This window comes from Heterodontus francisci, chromosome 25 (genome assembly GCF_036365525.1).
Source record: "Heterodontus francisci isolate sHetFra1 chromosome 25, sHetFra1.hap1, whole genome shotgun sequence".
NCBI classification, from domain to species: Eukaryota; Metazoa; Chordata; class Chondrichthyes; order Heterodontiformes; family Heterodontidae; genus Heterodontus; species Heterodontus francisci.
Genome location: NC_090395.1, coordinates 32990238 through 33006468, shown reverse-complemented (window position 1 = coordinate 33006468; position 16231 = coordinate 32990238). Strand labels below are relative to the sequence as shown.

At 46.0% G+C, this 16231-nt stretch overlaps 1 protein-coding gene across 1 annotated transcript in view; it reads left to right on the top strand.

Moving 5' to 3' along the window:
* The first annotated feature begins 9268 nt into the window (after nucleotides 1-9268).
* LOC137383808 (uncharacterized) overlaps nucleotides 9269-16231 on the top strand; it is a 33736-nt gene continuing 26773 nt past the window's right edge. The window contains exon 1 of the mRNA XM_068057046.1: nucleotides 9269-9349. Within this exon, the coding sequence (XP_067913147.1) occupies nucleotides 9343-9349 (7 nt within the window). The 5' untranslated portion in view covers nucleotides 9269-9342. The remainder of the gene's footprint in view (nucleotides 9350-16231) is intronic.

Genomic DNA, 16231 nt, shown 5'->3' with positions numbered 1-16231 from the left:
TTGAAAGTACACCTTGAACAATTAATTGCCTGTCACACACAATCAGAAGAGGAGAAGACAGTGTCACCTCCTGGAATACTTAGGCAGCTTCCATGAGGCAACAGAACCAGCTATTTTCAATCAAAACACCTTTAGGGGAGGCCACAGTTGCTATCACTTCTTCAATTATTCTTATAGTAAGTGGAAAAAGGCAATTCATTCAACATGATAACATCACAAATAAATGTGTTACAATGCAAACTTTAGCCGTAAACAAATAATATCACCTACGTCTTCTTAAATATATGTGGCTTCTCTTTGGTTTGGGAGACAAAGCTGCTTCAGTTCTCTGTGTTCAAAATCTTTATCCCAAATAGAAACAGCCAAGGAACACCCCTGACATCTAATTCTCCTCTCCATCAAGCTAATAAAAAAAGGTACTCCTACAGACTATATACACAATTGAGCCTTGCTTAATACATATCTAATGTATTCAAAAATTCTGCTTGTATTAGATCTGTATGGTATTTCCATGGACTTTGTACAAAAATAAAGAAATCAAAAAGAATTTTTTAAAAAACAGCAAAAGCTGGGAAGTTGAAATCAGAATCTTGGGCATGCATGTATCAGGTATGGTGGTGGCATGGGGTTAACCCGTTGATGCTGGGCACTGGCAGCATTTTCTGTTTCAACCTCACTCGTAACAGCCAGCGAGCGACTCCTCCTATCACACCCCAAATTAGTTAACAATTTAATGCAAAAAGAGAAAAATCCAAAGTAAAAAACCTAAGATTTAGACAAAGACAGACAATTGCCTATGGTTTATCTGGATGAAATTGTGAGCACTGAATACCACAGGAAGACTTGGTGCAGCGATTTTCTCTGGTCCATATTTCTTGTGTAACCGTAAGCTGTGACCATTTTACATAGAAATACATAGAATTTTACAGCACGGAAAAGGCCAAAGCTGAACAGATCTATGCTGTTGCTTATGCTCCACACAAGCCTCCTCTCAACTTACTTCATCTTACCCTATCAGCATATCCTTCTATTCCTTTCTCCCTAATGTGTTTACCTAGTTTCCCCTTAAATGCATCTGTGATATTCACCTCAACTACTCCATGTGTTAGCTAGTTCCACTTTTTAACCAATCCCTGAGTAAAGATATTTCTCCTGAATTCCTTGTTGGATTGATTAGTGATTATCTTATATTTGTAGCCCTTAGTTTTGGACTCCTCAAAGGTAGCAACATCTTCTTTACATTTATCCTATTAAAACCCTTCATAATTTTAAAGATCTCCATCAGGTCACCCCTTGGCCCTCTCTTTTCTTCCTGAAAGTTATAAGCTGTCAGTTCTGGTATCATTCTTGTAAAGCTTAGCACTTCCAATGCCCTGACAATATGACAATAAATCAACTCAGTCAACACAGATTGATGACTGAAACTGGGTCATCCTAAACAACATACATCAAATGGTGACTTGAAGTCTAAGCCATTTGGGGAGCTACAAGTATGATCCTGATCTCCCTTGTGAGTTATGGGATGTATGTGCATCATCTGATGTCAGGCAGTGCAATACCTCCGTTTTCAGAGGTGTTACTTTGCGGGCAGCCATAAAAGTGGGGCTAAAGTGTGGCGAGTTGAAGAGATTTAGCAGTTGGCAGGAAAAAAGACAAAAGCGCAAGGGGAGAGCCAACTGTGTAACAGCCCCAACAAGCAAATTTTTCTGCAGCACCTGTGGAAGAGCCTGTCACTCTAGAATTGGCCTTTATAGCCACTCCAGGCGCTGCTCCACACACCACTGACCACCTCCAGGCACTTACCCATTGTCGCTCAAGATAAGGAGGCCAAAGAAGACTTTGCTAATCAATCATTCAACAACAACACCAACAACAACTCATATTTATATAACACCTTTAATGTAATGAAACATTCCTAAGCACTTCACAGGAGCATTATATGACACCAAGCCATATAAAGAGATATTAGGTCAGATGACCAAAAGCTTTATCAAACATATGAACGTACATACAAACATACGAATTTGGAGCAGGAGTAAGCCCCTCGGCCCCTCGAGCGTGCTCCGCCATTCAACTAGATCATGGCTGATCTGATTGTAACCCCAACTCCGCATTGAATCTAAGAGGTAGGTTTAAGGAGCGTCTTAAAGGAGTAAAGCGAGGTAGAGAGGCGAAGAGGTGTAGAGAGGGTATTTCAGAGATTGGGCCTAGGCAACTGAAGGAGCAGCCATGAATGGTGGAGCAATTAAAATCAGGGATGCTGAAGAGGCTGGAATTAGAGGAGCGCAGATATCTTGAAGGGTTGTGGGGCTGGAGGAGATTACAGAAATAGGGAGGGACAAGTCCATGGAGGGATTTGAAAACAAGGATGATATATTTTGTAATCAAGATGTTGCTTGACTGGGAACCAATGTAGGTCAGTGAGCACAGGGGTGATAGAGGAATGGGACTTGGTGCAAGTTAAGACTCGGGCAGCAGAGTTTGGGATGACCTCAAGTTTACAGAGAGTAGAACGTGGGCGAATTATTCAGCAACTAAAGTGGTGTGAGGAGATAAAATCTGTATCTTATCTATGGTACTTTGAAGTCCAGTGTGCACCTGTATTCCCTAATGGCACTAAGGGGCAATTGTTTATGTGTCTTGAGGATCAAGGGAGACTCATGCGATATTTGGTAGAATCGAATTTCTGATGTTTGGCTTCATAATGCTCAAATTGTGGATCTTTTGGAACTCAATTTCCAAAAAAAAGTCATGTTTTCAAACAATAGACCATCTTTGTGGTCAGCCTGGATTTTAAAGTCATGACGATATGTCACCGGATAGCTGTTATGAAATCCTTGTTCTGATGTTTATGCCTTCATTTATTACATCTTTATGCTAATAAGAGCATATTTCAATGTAATAACACATGGACATTAATAAATGCAGTCCAGAAGGAGCTTATTCAACTCAGCAGATCTGTGCCAGTGTTTATACTCCACATGAGTCTCCTCCCACCTTACTTCATCTAATCCTATCAAGTATCCTTCTGTTCCTTTCTCCCTTATCTACTTATCTAGATTCCCCTTAAATGCATCTATGCTAATCACCTCAATCATTCCATCTGATAGAGAGTTCCACATTCAACATTCTCTGAGTAAAGAAGTTTTTCTTGAATCCCCTATTGGATTTACTAGTGGCCTTATACTTATGCCCTTAAATTTTGGACTCCTCACAAGTGGAACCATTTTCTCTACATCCTCTATGTTTTGGACGTGATTTCACCAGAAATCAAGCTAGTTGTACCGGATGCATTTCAGGGAAAAAAATTGAAGTGCTTTATTTCAGAATACTGCCATTATTATTTATAACTGTTAAAGCTTTCTTCTCAGATTATCTGATGGCTCAATGGGTAAAGGCCGAGTGTAAAACCAAGGAACCCAGGCCAGGAACCTCACAGCCTTGATTCCTAAACTGTGAAGATTTAGCTAATCACGAGGCGAGCAAGTCCATCTCTGTTCAACAGTCAGAAAGGAACTATAGTTCCCAGTCACAACACCAAAAAGGTTTGCACTTCAGAGTTTCTGCCTCCAGTCCTGCTATCCAGAAATACATTGCTCTCTACTCTAATCTTATTTCCTTGTTCTTTCCTTGCTCCCTTGAATATTTCTCTTTGGTGTAGGTATTCATATTGACACTTTTGAAATGAGTATCTTCAACAACTGAATAAATTGTGTTTATATTGACTTTATTTTCTCTCTTTGCTCTCTTGTGGTCGCTGCTGGCTCACACTTCCCATGAGGTTAATAGGGCTTAATAGGTCATTGTGGTTGCTGCGCTTGGCTGGTCATCAGAAAGTATGAGAGTGCCTCAGCAGAGACTCTTCACTGATTTTGCTCTGTGGTGTTTTCTGTCCTACATCCCAGTCCACTCTTCCGACACGGCATTCCTTCTCTCCTCCATGTAGCAAACAATGGCAGGCTGTCAGTCACCAAGGCCCTGTATTTTCTAATTGTATTCCTAATCCCTCTGCTTCACTGCCAGATCTTGCTGTTAATACACAGCAGATCAGTCAGCATCTGAAAAGAGAAAGGAGGGCAAGTACATGCTTTGGGAACAGATCCTTCAGCAGATCTAAAAGCTCAAATTTAAGCAGGTATTTTCAATAGGGTTGTAAAAAAATGGAATGAATAAAAGGAAAACAACAGATACTCCAATCACAGAGAGCGATTTAATGAACTGAATGAATCAACTTTCATACCATTCAACCCATTGATTGATCCTCAATATCTGAAATATAAGGTGCAGCATTGCAATCCACCTCTCTAGAGAATGAAAGATGGTGTGGAGATACTCTTTCACAGCATTTATAATGGTAGGGAAAGACTTCTATTAAATCTATAAAGGGAGAGAAGGAAGTGAAAACACAACGGGCACAAAATTGGGCTCAGTAGCTGAGCTACTGTTGCGAATCATACCAATTGCCATACTGGTGAGCGTTAGCTGGCAAACCGCTAACGTATGCCCAAAGTATGTAGAGCTGCCAGATCATGACATCAATCAGCATGCAGCACTGATTTGACATCAGCTGTGCCATTTTGGAGCTCAGCGCTACAGCTAATGCCCTCTCTTAATCTCACCCAGCTGAACACGCGTCCAGTAGCAGGAAGGTCCCCTCCCCCCCACAACCCCCCCACCAGTGCTATTAAGGGATCATCTACTCATCTACTACTTGCAAGTTAGTTGCTGCTTTATTTCTTCTGGCTGTTGCTACAATTATACAAGAGTTTGCTTTCTATAGCTTTTCCAAGTTGCGAAAATGTACAGGGAGTGGTGTGGCAGATGCTGAAGGGCCTTTTCCTGACTTCAAGGCTGCTGCACAAATCAGTTGCTCTCAGATAAGGTGCAGCAGTAGGCATTCCCCTTGGAATATAGCATAACGAGCAGAATGATCAGAGGTACGGCAGAGCAGGACAAGCCGCTAGAAGAGGGAGAAGGAGAAGGGGGAGGAGGGCTGTCAGCAGGATGCCGTATCTGCCCAGGGTGTTCAGGGAGCAATTCTCCTGCCTGAACCTCAGCAAGGAGCAATGTGAGGGATGTCTGCATTTCACTAAGGATGTCTTCATTGAAATTTGCCACTTGCTGCAGGCACAATTGTAACCTCAGAGCAGGGCAACGACCACATTTCCAGTGGCTATCAAATTGACATGGCAATGAACTTTTATGTGGTTGGATCCTTCCAGGCTGGAGCTGGAGATATTTTCAACATTTCACAATTTGCCATCCACTGTTGCGTAAGGGAAGTCACTCAGGCTCTCTATTCAAAGAGAGCTTACTTCATTTCATTCTCTGTTGCCAGAGTCCAGCAGGCAGAGTGGGCTCGCAGCTTTGCTAGTATTGTAGGCTTCCACATGGTGCAGGCTGACATTAATTGTGGGCACATCTCTTGGGGGGTACAGCATGTCAACTATACCAGAACCAAATGAGATTCCATTCCTTCAACATCCAGCCAGTGTGACCTTAGCAGCACATCACGCAGGTTAGTACCCAGTATCCTGGCAGAAGTTACAATACCTTTATTCTGTGGCAGATCACTGTGCCAACTGCATTTCAGCCACCACGGCAAACCAAAGGGTGGCTACTGGCTGACAAGAGCTGTCCACTGACCACGTGGTTCATGACTCCAGTGTGGAGCCATTGCACACATGCACATTATGCATACAATGGAAGCCATGCTGCCACACGAAATGTGGCTAGCAGACCATTGGCTTGCTAAAACAACACTTGCACTGTCTGGAGCCCTGCAGTACTCGGCAGAACACTTTTCAAGATTTGTGGTGGTCTGTTGCATGCTACTCAACCTTGCCATCATGAGGGGACAGCCCTTGCCACCAGCTATACCGTGAGCAGCTGAGGAGCAAGAGAATGAGGTGGAGAAGAAGGATAAGGAGGTGCAAGAGACGGAAGAGAGGAAAAAAAGGAGAATGAAACCTTGACAGCCTTTCTAGGAGGGTTGTCTGAGAAGAACTAATCTTCCCTCTGTCACTGACCATTACAGTGTCCACTTGGTCACAATGTAAAAATTAAAACCGACACAAAATAAATATTTCAAGTCAAATTTATAGTTGAAATCATGACATATTGTATATCAATGTAAACTACTCACGTTTGTGCATTCGCTCAATGCCTGTCTTCTACTTCTCTTTGCCTGTTCTAGTGCTCCTAAAAGGTGCTACCCTATTGGCTGCAGCATGACTGGTGAAAGGCTGATGACATTAAGTGGGGGAGGCAGCAAAAGGCCTTGGAGGGCGACCTAATAGAAACATAGAAAGATTTACAGCACATTGTGTCTGTGCCAGACCTTGAGCAGCTCTGAGCCGAGAGGGATGGATGAATCCATCTGCATGGATTTTGGTAAGGCTTTTGACAAGGTTCCACATAGCAGACTGGTCATAAAAGTAAAAGCCCATGAGATACCATCACCTTTGATGGTTTCAGTTCTACCACTGGCCACAACCTCCGCAATGGGCACTCCAATATTGGCCACAACTGTCTCCTCCATGGGCATTAGGGCATGCAGGTATGCCTGTCTGTCTCCACTTAGCTTCTAGTGCCTCCAGTTGTGCAGGATCTTACCAGGACATCCACTTCTTGCACAACTGCCAGCTCCTGCTCTAGCCACAATGGATCTCCCCTTTAAGAGGTGTAAGCTATCTTTAAGCAGTTATGGTTATCTTAAAGCATTGCTAAGAAGTTATGATTTTGGGCCCCCTGCTGATGTGTGCAGCCAGTGAACAGCATGGTTAATGCTGGTGATACATAAAAATCATTCTAATGTGCGGGCAGCACGAAGTTGTCATGCTGCCTGCATTTCAGTCAACGGGCACAGGATAATTGCACATCACGATTCCCCCTGCCCGCTTTTGGGGGCTTTCCAACTTAGTCCCTAAGAAATTTTACAGCCAGAGAGGGAACTGATAACACGAAGTACAAAATGAGATGGAGCAGTGCAATGGAGAGTTTAAGTGACGGAGGAAAGGAGAATGTATTAACTCCATTTGATCCTGTCCTGCAACCTACATGATAAATGCAGCACGCGGGTTGCAACCGTAGTTATGTTAGTTTGCAGAGAAGTGTGAAGTGATTGTTGGTCGGAAGAATGAGGATAGGCAATATAAGCTAAACAGTACAATTTTAAAGTGGGTTTTGGAACAGAGAGATTTGGGGGAGTATGTACATAAATCTTTGAAGGTGGCAGGAGAAGTTGAGAAGACTGTTACTGAAGCATACAGGATCCTTGGCTTTACAAAATAAAGGCAGAGGGTGGAATTTTCCCAGGCCGTGGGTGGTGAGTTCAGGGGTGACGGGGCTGGGAAAATTGCAGAAAATGCGGTGTGGCTGGTATCCTGGTGTATTCCTGCCTCCTTCCGTCTTTCTGAGAGGTCAGTAGGCTGAGGGTGAGTGTTGGCTTCTCAGATGGGGCTGTGAGGTGCCTGCAGGGAGAGGAATGAGTGGAGCTGCAAAGTGTGCTGACTTGAGGAGTTCTGTGCAGGAGAATGCTGGGCATGTCAGAGTGTGGGGATTGGCACCTGACTGTATTATGCAACTCACCTGCCATGCCCTCCTGAGGTCCTTGATACTCCTGGTATACGGTCTTCAGGTTGTAGGGAACACATTTCGACTGATGACATCCTCGGGCGCTTCCATCCACGTCTGCTTGGTTGAAGAGTCTGTCCTTCTCATTCCATCCTTGGGAGAGCTCACCTCACTTCAGCCCCTCAGATCCCACAGCAGGATCTCGGGTAAGAGTGAGATCCGGGGACAGCCTTCCTGGGTCTCCTCTCCATTCCTGTGGGTGCTGCAGCCTTGAATATCCAAGTGCTGCTGAGCTTTACTGAAACATGCCGTGGGCCCTTCAACAGAAATTCTTCCTCTAATGGCTGTCATTCCGCCCGTCCCCCTAATTGGACAGGGAACCTGGAGGAGGGCTCTTAACTGGTTTGCTCTGGTAAAGAGCAACTGGAAGACCCACTAATCAGGAGGTTGGATTTGTAACCCAAAAAATGGTCTTGCTATTGCACCAGGGAATAAATTGGTAAGATTCCACCTAGCGAGTACAAAAGCAGGGAAGTTATGCTAAACCTTTATAAAGGCCCTGGTTGGAGAAATGTGTCCAAATCTGGGCATCACCTTTTAGGAAAGATGTCAAGGCCTTAGAGTGGGTGCAGAGGAGATTTACTAGAATGGTACCAAGCAGAAGGGACTTCATTTATGTGGAGAAACTGCGGTTGTTCCCCTCACAGCAGAGAAGGTTAAGGGGAGATTTAATAGAGGTGTTCAAAATCATGAAGGGTTTTGCTCAAGTAAATCAGGAGAAACTGTTCCCACAGGCAGAAATGTCAGTAACCAGAGGACACAGATTTAAGGTGACCGCAAAGGAACCAAAGGTGACAGGTGACATGAGGAAAAGAAAATTTACACAGCAAGTTGTTATGATCTGGAACGCACTGCCTGAAAAGCTGGTGGAAGTAGATTCAATAGTAACTTTCACAAGGAATAAATACTTGAAGGAGGGCTATGAAGAAAGGGCAGGAGATATGGGCTAATTTGACAGCTATTTCAAAGAGCTGGCACAGGCACGATGGGTTGAATAACCTCCTTCGGTGTTACATCATCCTATGATTCTATGAGTTAGTGCCTCAGGTACATGCTTCATGGCTGAAACTTTCACTCCTAGGATTTGTCCAATATTGACCATTAAGTTCTAGTATTAAGAGGAAACCCTCACTCACAGTTGACTACAATGTTTCTCCAAGTCTTCCCTGCTCTGATCTCAGGGCTCTGGTGTAATATTACATTTTCTTCTGATCTGTATAGCTTGTAACAAAACAAGTTCTCAATGTCCTGCATCAAATGGGAACACACTGAGATCCAGGCTCATACACTATCCTAATTGAAGCAGAATTTTGGGAGAAATTAGATACATCTTTAGCAACTGTCAGTACTCATTAGGAGTTCCTGTTTTTATCAGCTTGACAGAGACAAGAATTTGATGTCCGGCTGCTTCTTCACTGGTCCTATTTAAGCCAAGCCCAACAATAGGAAAGATTGCGAACACAGAGAACAAAAGGAGAAGGTTATCCTCTGAAGACAGACAAGTTACATGCATTTATGAGTGTGTTAAACAAATATTTATTGCTAATGTTGTCATTTCTATTTGTTCATTCATTGTGCTGAATGAATCTCCTTTGTCTTCTTGTTACAGAATGACATCTGAAGCAGAAGCCAGGGCAAGACAACCTATTTCTGAGAGAACTGTTGAAGTTCACATCGAGAACCACAGCAAAAGTCAAGTTCTCTTCGATGCTGCGTAAGTATTGGAAGACAGTACGCTTCTTTTTCCTTAGCCAATCGCCATATCAGCATGTAAATGTCTGAAGAATTTTGTATTCATTTTATATGAAAGCCAATGCAGGGCGCAATGTTATTTCTGCATGCTGGAACGTGAATGGGGTGTGCCACTGTGTGGAAGGGCATGGCATTGTACTCATGACTAGGCCATGCCATCAGATAGAGGTACCCAGCCCTGGAAGGTATTTGCCAATGTAAAGACAGCAGACTGCCTACTTCCACCTCTGTAACATTGCTCCTCTCTGCTCCTCCCTCAGCTCATCTGCTGCTGAAACTCTTATCCATGCCTTTGAAACCTCCAGATTCAATTATTCCTGTACTCTCCTCACTGTCCTTTCACCTCCGTAAACTTGAGCTCGCCCAAAACTCTGCTACCTGTATCCTAACTGGCACCAAGTCCGGTTCGCCCATCATCCCCGTGCTCACTGACCTACATTGGCTCCCAGCCTGGAAATGCATCACTTTTAAAATTCTTATCCTTGTTTTCAAATCCCTCCATGGTCTCACTCCGCCCTACCTTGATAATATCCTCTAACCCTACAACCCTTTGAGATATTTGCATACCCCCAATTCTGGCCTTCTGAGCATCCCCGATTCTCATTGCTCCACCATTGGCAACCATAAACCTTTTCGCCTCTCTACATCCCTCTCCTCCTTTAGGTCACTCCTTTAACCCTACCTCTTTGACCAAGCTTTTGGTAATCTGCCCTAAAGGTCTGCTTGGGTCTGCAAAAAAAAAACCCGACCCGAGCCCGACAGAACCACATCCGACCTGAGCCCGAGCCGGCCCAAGTCCTTCCATTTTTTCCTGTGCCCGACCCGACCCGACCATCAGTTAACCTTCAGTTTTTCACTTTGTTGCTGATCTGCACAAGCTTAAAATAACTGTAGCAAAACCACCTTTCTAGTCCAAAAATTAAGTTAACATTGGAGCCACTTACCTGTGATAGATCGTGTCTGACCCAGCCCGATCTGAGCCCGAATGCTGGATCCGGAAGTGCAACCCAACCCGACCCAAACCCGACACATGTCGTCGGGTCCGGGTCAGGTAGCAGGCCTTTAACCTGTCCTAATATCTCTGTGTGGCTTGGTGTCAAATTTTGTCTGATAATCCTCCTCGGTATGCCTTAAGTCATTTACTATTATAAAGGAGCTGTATAAATGCAAGTTATTATTGTTGTTGCATTCGGGTCAGCATAAGATGGGGTTTCGCTCACTCAACTCTCAGTGTCTAGCTGTTGACTTGCACTAACCGAGGCACCGGAGTAGGCTGATAGCCAGTCTCAAAGTTGGGGTTGTTATGAGGTGCAGGGAATCCAATGGGGAAGAGCATGGCTAAACAGAGTTTATGTTAGCACTTTTTAGAGGTGTAGGAGCAGCTCAATATGTTTACTATTTCTCCGGTAAGTCTATCTCATGCCCTCTCAAACAAGCCAAAGCTTTGATTCCTCCCACAGTGTTATGAAACACTTCCCGCACAATTCATTAACTAAAGGAGTGTAGCTATGAATAAATCAATGACAAGTTTAATTGAAATGTGCAGTTTTCCTTAACTCCCACTGCAGCTGCGATTTTCTTTTCTGAAGGTGCTGAGTCATGTTGAGGTACGGTTCCTCCATATGCTCAGACCACTCAATTTCTGAGTCTATAAGTGAATGGCAACACAGGTTATTCAGTCTGGGAGGGCAGATTGATTTGAGACTGTCCTCACTTAATCTACATGCACACACATCACTTGATGGTGACCTGGGATAATAACCCTGGATCACTAGCACAGATATAGCGTTCCTGGTGCCAGTTCCACTTCCATCAGCTAACAGGCAAACAGGATCAAACTGCACTCCTGCCTCATCTGTTTGGATCAGTTCCAAACTGAGCCACAGGAGCCGGAAAGTGTCTGAACTGAGTTTATCCAACAGGGAGTTAACACAAAAATATTGGACGCGAGTTTCATCTCTGTGTGGTGCTAGAGGCCTAACGCCATTTGCTGGGGCATACAATGCTGCCAGTCAATTCCATCACAGTGCATGCACTGCGCCCTCTTGAGAATGGTGCCCATGCATGTGCTGGAAGCCTGTGGAGGAGTGCCGTTCCAATGTCACGTAGCCAAAAGGCTAATGCAGTGCCAGGATACCTGGTTTGGAGCACACAGGTCCGGACCAGGAATTTGCAGGCTTCTCTGCAAACAACAAGCATTAAGCTACAGGATGGGCCCTGCATTAGCTTTGCTTAAAGGGCCAGGCACACAAATTGTAGGTAAGATCATTTTTGAGAACTTCTGCTGTTGCGGTGTCTGGAAGTACTCTGAAGTGTTTTGAGAGGTGCTGTGGTGAATTCCTGAATTTGCTGGAGAATTGCTGCATCCTCACTGGGAGGGCAGAGCAGTAGGTGACCTCTACCAACTTGGAGCCGGACTCCTCCATGCTCATTGGCAGTGAGAGGAGGCTGTCTGGCATGCCAGCCAGCATCTGGGTGTGCCTCCCCATCAGTGCTCTGCTGGATGCAGCCTCATCGAGGTTCTCATTTGTGTCCTCAGCATCAGAACTCATCTGTGACCTCACTCTCTGGAGAGCTGGCAAACAACCCATCATTGTCCCCTGGCCTGGCTGCAGCACATTTGTTCCCAAATGACTCATCATGTGCCGATCGCAACACTGTACCTGCCTCCAAGGTACGTATTGCCAGTACCTGAGCTGGTGGCTGTGAGTGTCCTGATCGAGTGACGGGGCCTCTTCATTAGTGCTGTGCTGTTGCTTACTTTCCTCTTCCTTGTTGAGCTGGTGTGGCTGGGAAGGTGGCAGAAAGCAGAAAATCAGAAGTGGAAGGTTGGTGTGAGGGAAGAGGGTTGAGATAGGAAGCAAGAGGTTCAGTCACACTATCAGCAGTTTGCTCATCATGCTAGATAGCAAGATGGGGGTGAGCTGGGAGTTGAGAAGGGACATAGAACAGGAAAATACCATCATCCTCAATGTTCTTAGTGATGCCTGATGCCACGGGCTCCATTGCAGCCAGTCCAAAGAAGTGGAGAACCCTATCCTCCGTAGGCTCAGGCGACACAGGCCTGGAGTGGCGATAAAGGCCAATTCTAGAGTGACAGACTCTTCCATAGGTGCTGCAGATAAAATTGGTTGACAGGGCTGTTACACAGTTGGCTCTCCCCTTGCGCTTCTGTCTTTTTTCCTGCCAACTGCTAAGTCTCTTCGACTCGCCACGCTTTAGCTCCACCTTTATGGTTGCCTGCCAGTTCTGGCGATCACTGGCAACTGACTCCCACGACTTGTGATCAATGTCACAGGACTTCATGTCACGTTTGCAGACGTCTTTAAATCGGAGACAAGGACGGCCGGTGGGTTTGATACCAGTGACGAGCTCGCTGTACAATGTGGCCTTGGGGATCCTGCTATCTTCCATGCGGCTCACATGGCCAAGCCATCTCAAGCGCCGCTGGCTTAGTAGGGTGAATATGCTGGGGATGTTGGCCGCCTTCTGTGTTGAAGATACGGTCCTGCCACCTGATGCCAAGTATTCTCCGGAGGCAGCGAAGATGGAATGAATTGAGACGTCGCTCTTGGCTGACGTACATTGTCCAGGCCTCGCTGCCGTAGAGCAAGGTACTGAGGACACAGGCTTGATACACTTGGACTTTTGTGTTCTGTGTCAGTGCGCCATTTTCCCACACTCTCTTGGCCAGTCTGGACATAGCAGAGGAAGCCTTTCCCATGCGCTTGTTGAATTCTGCATCAAGAGACAGGTTACTGGTGATAGTTGAGCCTAGGTAGGTGAACTCTTGAACCACTTCCAGAGTGTGGTCGCCGATATTTATGGATGGGGCATTTCTGACGTCCTGTCCCATGATGTTCGTTTTCTTGAGGCTGATGATTAGGCCAAATTCGGTGCAGGCAGCCGCAAACCTGTCGATGAGTCTCTGCAGACACTCTTCAGTGTGAGATGTTAATGCAGCATCGTCAGCAAAGAGGAGTTCCCTGATGAGGACTTTCCGTACTTTGGTCTTCGCTCTTAGACGGGCAAGGTTGAACAACCTGCCACCTGATCTTGTGTGAAGGAAAATGCCTTCTTCTGAAAACTTGAACGCATGTGAGAGCAGCAGGGAGAAGAAGATCCCAAACAGTGTAGGTGCGAGAATACAGCCCTGTTTCACGCCACTCAGGAAAGGAAAGGGGTCTGATGAGGCGCCGCTATGCTGAATTGTGCCTTTCATATTGTCATGGAATGAAGTGATGATACTTAGTAGCTTTGGTGGGCATCTAATCTTTTCTAGTAGTCTGAAGAGACAACATCTGCTGACGAGGTCAAAGGCTTTGGTGAGATCAATGAAAGCAACGTAGAGGGGCATCTGTTGTTCACGGCATTTCTCCTGTAGCTGGCGAAGGGAGAACAGCATGCCAATGGTGGATCTCTCTGCTCGAAAGCCACACTGTGCCTCAGGGTAGACACGCTCAGCCAGCTTCTGGAGCCTGTTTAAAGCGACTCGAGCAAAGACTTTCCCCACTATGCTGAGCAGGGAGATTCCACGGTAGTTGTTGCAGTCACTGCGGTCACCCTTGTTCTTAGAGGGTGATGATATTGGCATCGCGCATGTCCTGTGGTACTGCTCCCTCGTCCCAGCACAGGCAAAGCAGTTCGTACAGTGCTGAGAGTATAGCAGGCTTGGCACTCTTGATGATTTCAGGTGTAGTGCCGTCCTTCCCAGGGGCTTTTCCGCTGGCTAGAGAATCAATGGCATCACTGAGTTCTGATTTTGTTGGCTGTACGTCCAGCTCATCCATGACTGGCAGATACTGGGCTACATTGAGGGTGGTCTCAGTGACAACATTTTCCCTGGAGTACAGTTCTAGGTAGTGCTCCACCCAGCGGTCCATTTGTTTGCGTTGGTCAGTGATCGTGTCCCCTGATTTAGATTTGAGGGGGCCAATCTTCTTGATGGTTGGCCCAAAAGCTCTCTTAATGCCATCATACATTCCTCTGATATTTCCAGTGTCAGAGGCCAGCTGAATATGACTGCATAGGTGTTGCCAGTAGTCATTTGCGTAGTGCCTGGCTGTTCTTTGTGAAGTGCTTCTGGCTGCTTTAAGTGCTACGGATGTTAACTCGCTGGGGGCTTTCTTGTAGTTCAACAGTGCAATGTGCTTAGCGGCTATGACAGGTTCCAGCTCTTCAATGTGAGATTGAAACCAGTCTGCATTCCGCTTCACACGTTTGCCATAGGTGGTCATTACTGAGTCATAGATGGCATCTCTGATGTGGGCCCACTTGGTCTCTGCATCCCCTGTGGGAGTGCTTTGAAGGGCTTTTTCAAGTGAATTTAGAAACTTATGTAACAGCTGTGGATGAGAAATTCTGCTAGTGTTGATGCGCAGGTGGCCCTTCTGCTTGGAATGATGCAGCTTCTTTGGTTTGAGGCTAACCTTGCTGCACACCAGGGAGTGGTCAGTGTCGCAGTCCGCACTGTGGAAGCTGCGTGTGATTTGAACGCTGTTTAAAGAGGCTCGCCTTGTGACGATGAGGTCCAGCTGGTGCCAACGACGTGATCTTGGGTGCCTCCAAGAAACCTGATGACAGGGTTTAGTGTGAAAGAATGAGTTGGTGATGCAGAGGTTATGATAGGTACACAACTCAAGCATGTGGAAACACTCCAGTGGGGGAGAGCTTTGGGAACCGCAGTGCAAAATGAATTCACCCCAATCTTTGGGCATGAGGGTTGTGATTCGTGGCGTGCCTGCGCTTGCTGGAACGAGATGGGTAAGATGTAAAATTCATCTATCCTCCTCACTGCCCTGATGGTGGCATGACCATTAGCAGCTCCTGTGCAGTCCTGCACTTCATGTTGCTGCCGGTGTCCTCTGCACATTGCAGAGGGGCGAGTAGTGTTGTGAAGAAAAACCACATGGTCCGAGCAGCCTTCCCTTTTTAAAGGTGTAGTCCTGATAAAAGGGAAGTTGTACCAATGCATGGCAGGGTGCTGGATATTTGATTTATGCTACTGAGAGATAAGAGGTATGGCCTAGCAGGGGAAGGAGAAAGCTCCCTGCTTAAGTGACACCACACTGGATGCATTATGCTGTAAGTTGGAGACCAGGAAGGAAGCAATGTTTCCAGCAGTGGGCAGGAAGCCCTCCAGCTTAAGCCTCCAAAGGGAATGGAGAATGTGCTGAGGTTGGTCAATGCCCAGACCTTGGTCCTAGAACCTGGCAGCAGTGCTAGAAAAAGTTTAATGACCTCACTCAGGTGTTCAAGGTGAGTGAATGCATCTATATATCACATCTCAGAAAAACTACACCACCCACCTCTCACACTGCTCAATGCACCACACCCCCATCGCTCACCCAGCAGCGCATCCTGATACCCAGGATTCACTCCTAACATCCTGATTCTGCACATCACCCACACACACCTCCTAGTCATGCCTGCCGCACACACAACTTCATATGCATCCACAAACCTACAGCTATTCAGCTATGGCAGGCACATCACCCAATCACACTGACACACAGGCACTGACATTTTGCCTTCTCGCTTTCAGGAGAAAGTTGCACACAACAGGAGAGAGAGCTAGCAGACTGCCGGAGGACCATCACTAATCCATCCCTCAACACCCTCGAGGAGATGATCCACAGAATAATGGACACCAGTGCCACAGAGCCTGTGGCACCCAGTGCTGCTGAGCCCATCGAGGATGATGGTGAGTTGCTGCCTATGCACCTTCTCCATTCACTCCTCATCGTCATCCTGAATAGTGCCATGAAATAGAAACTGCTGATGGAGTGACGTGGACATTTTGCTGTCACCCACTACCTCATCCCTCCCCTCCCGTTATGCTTTT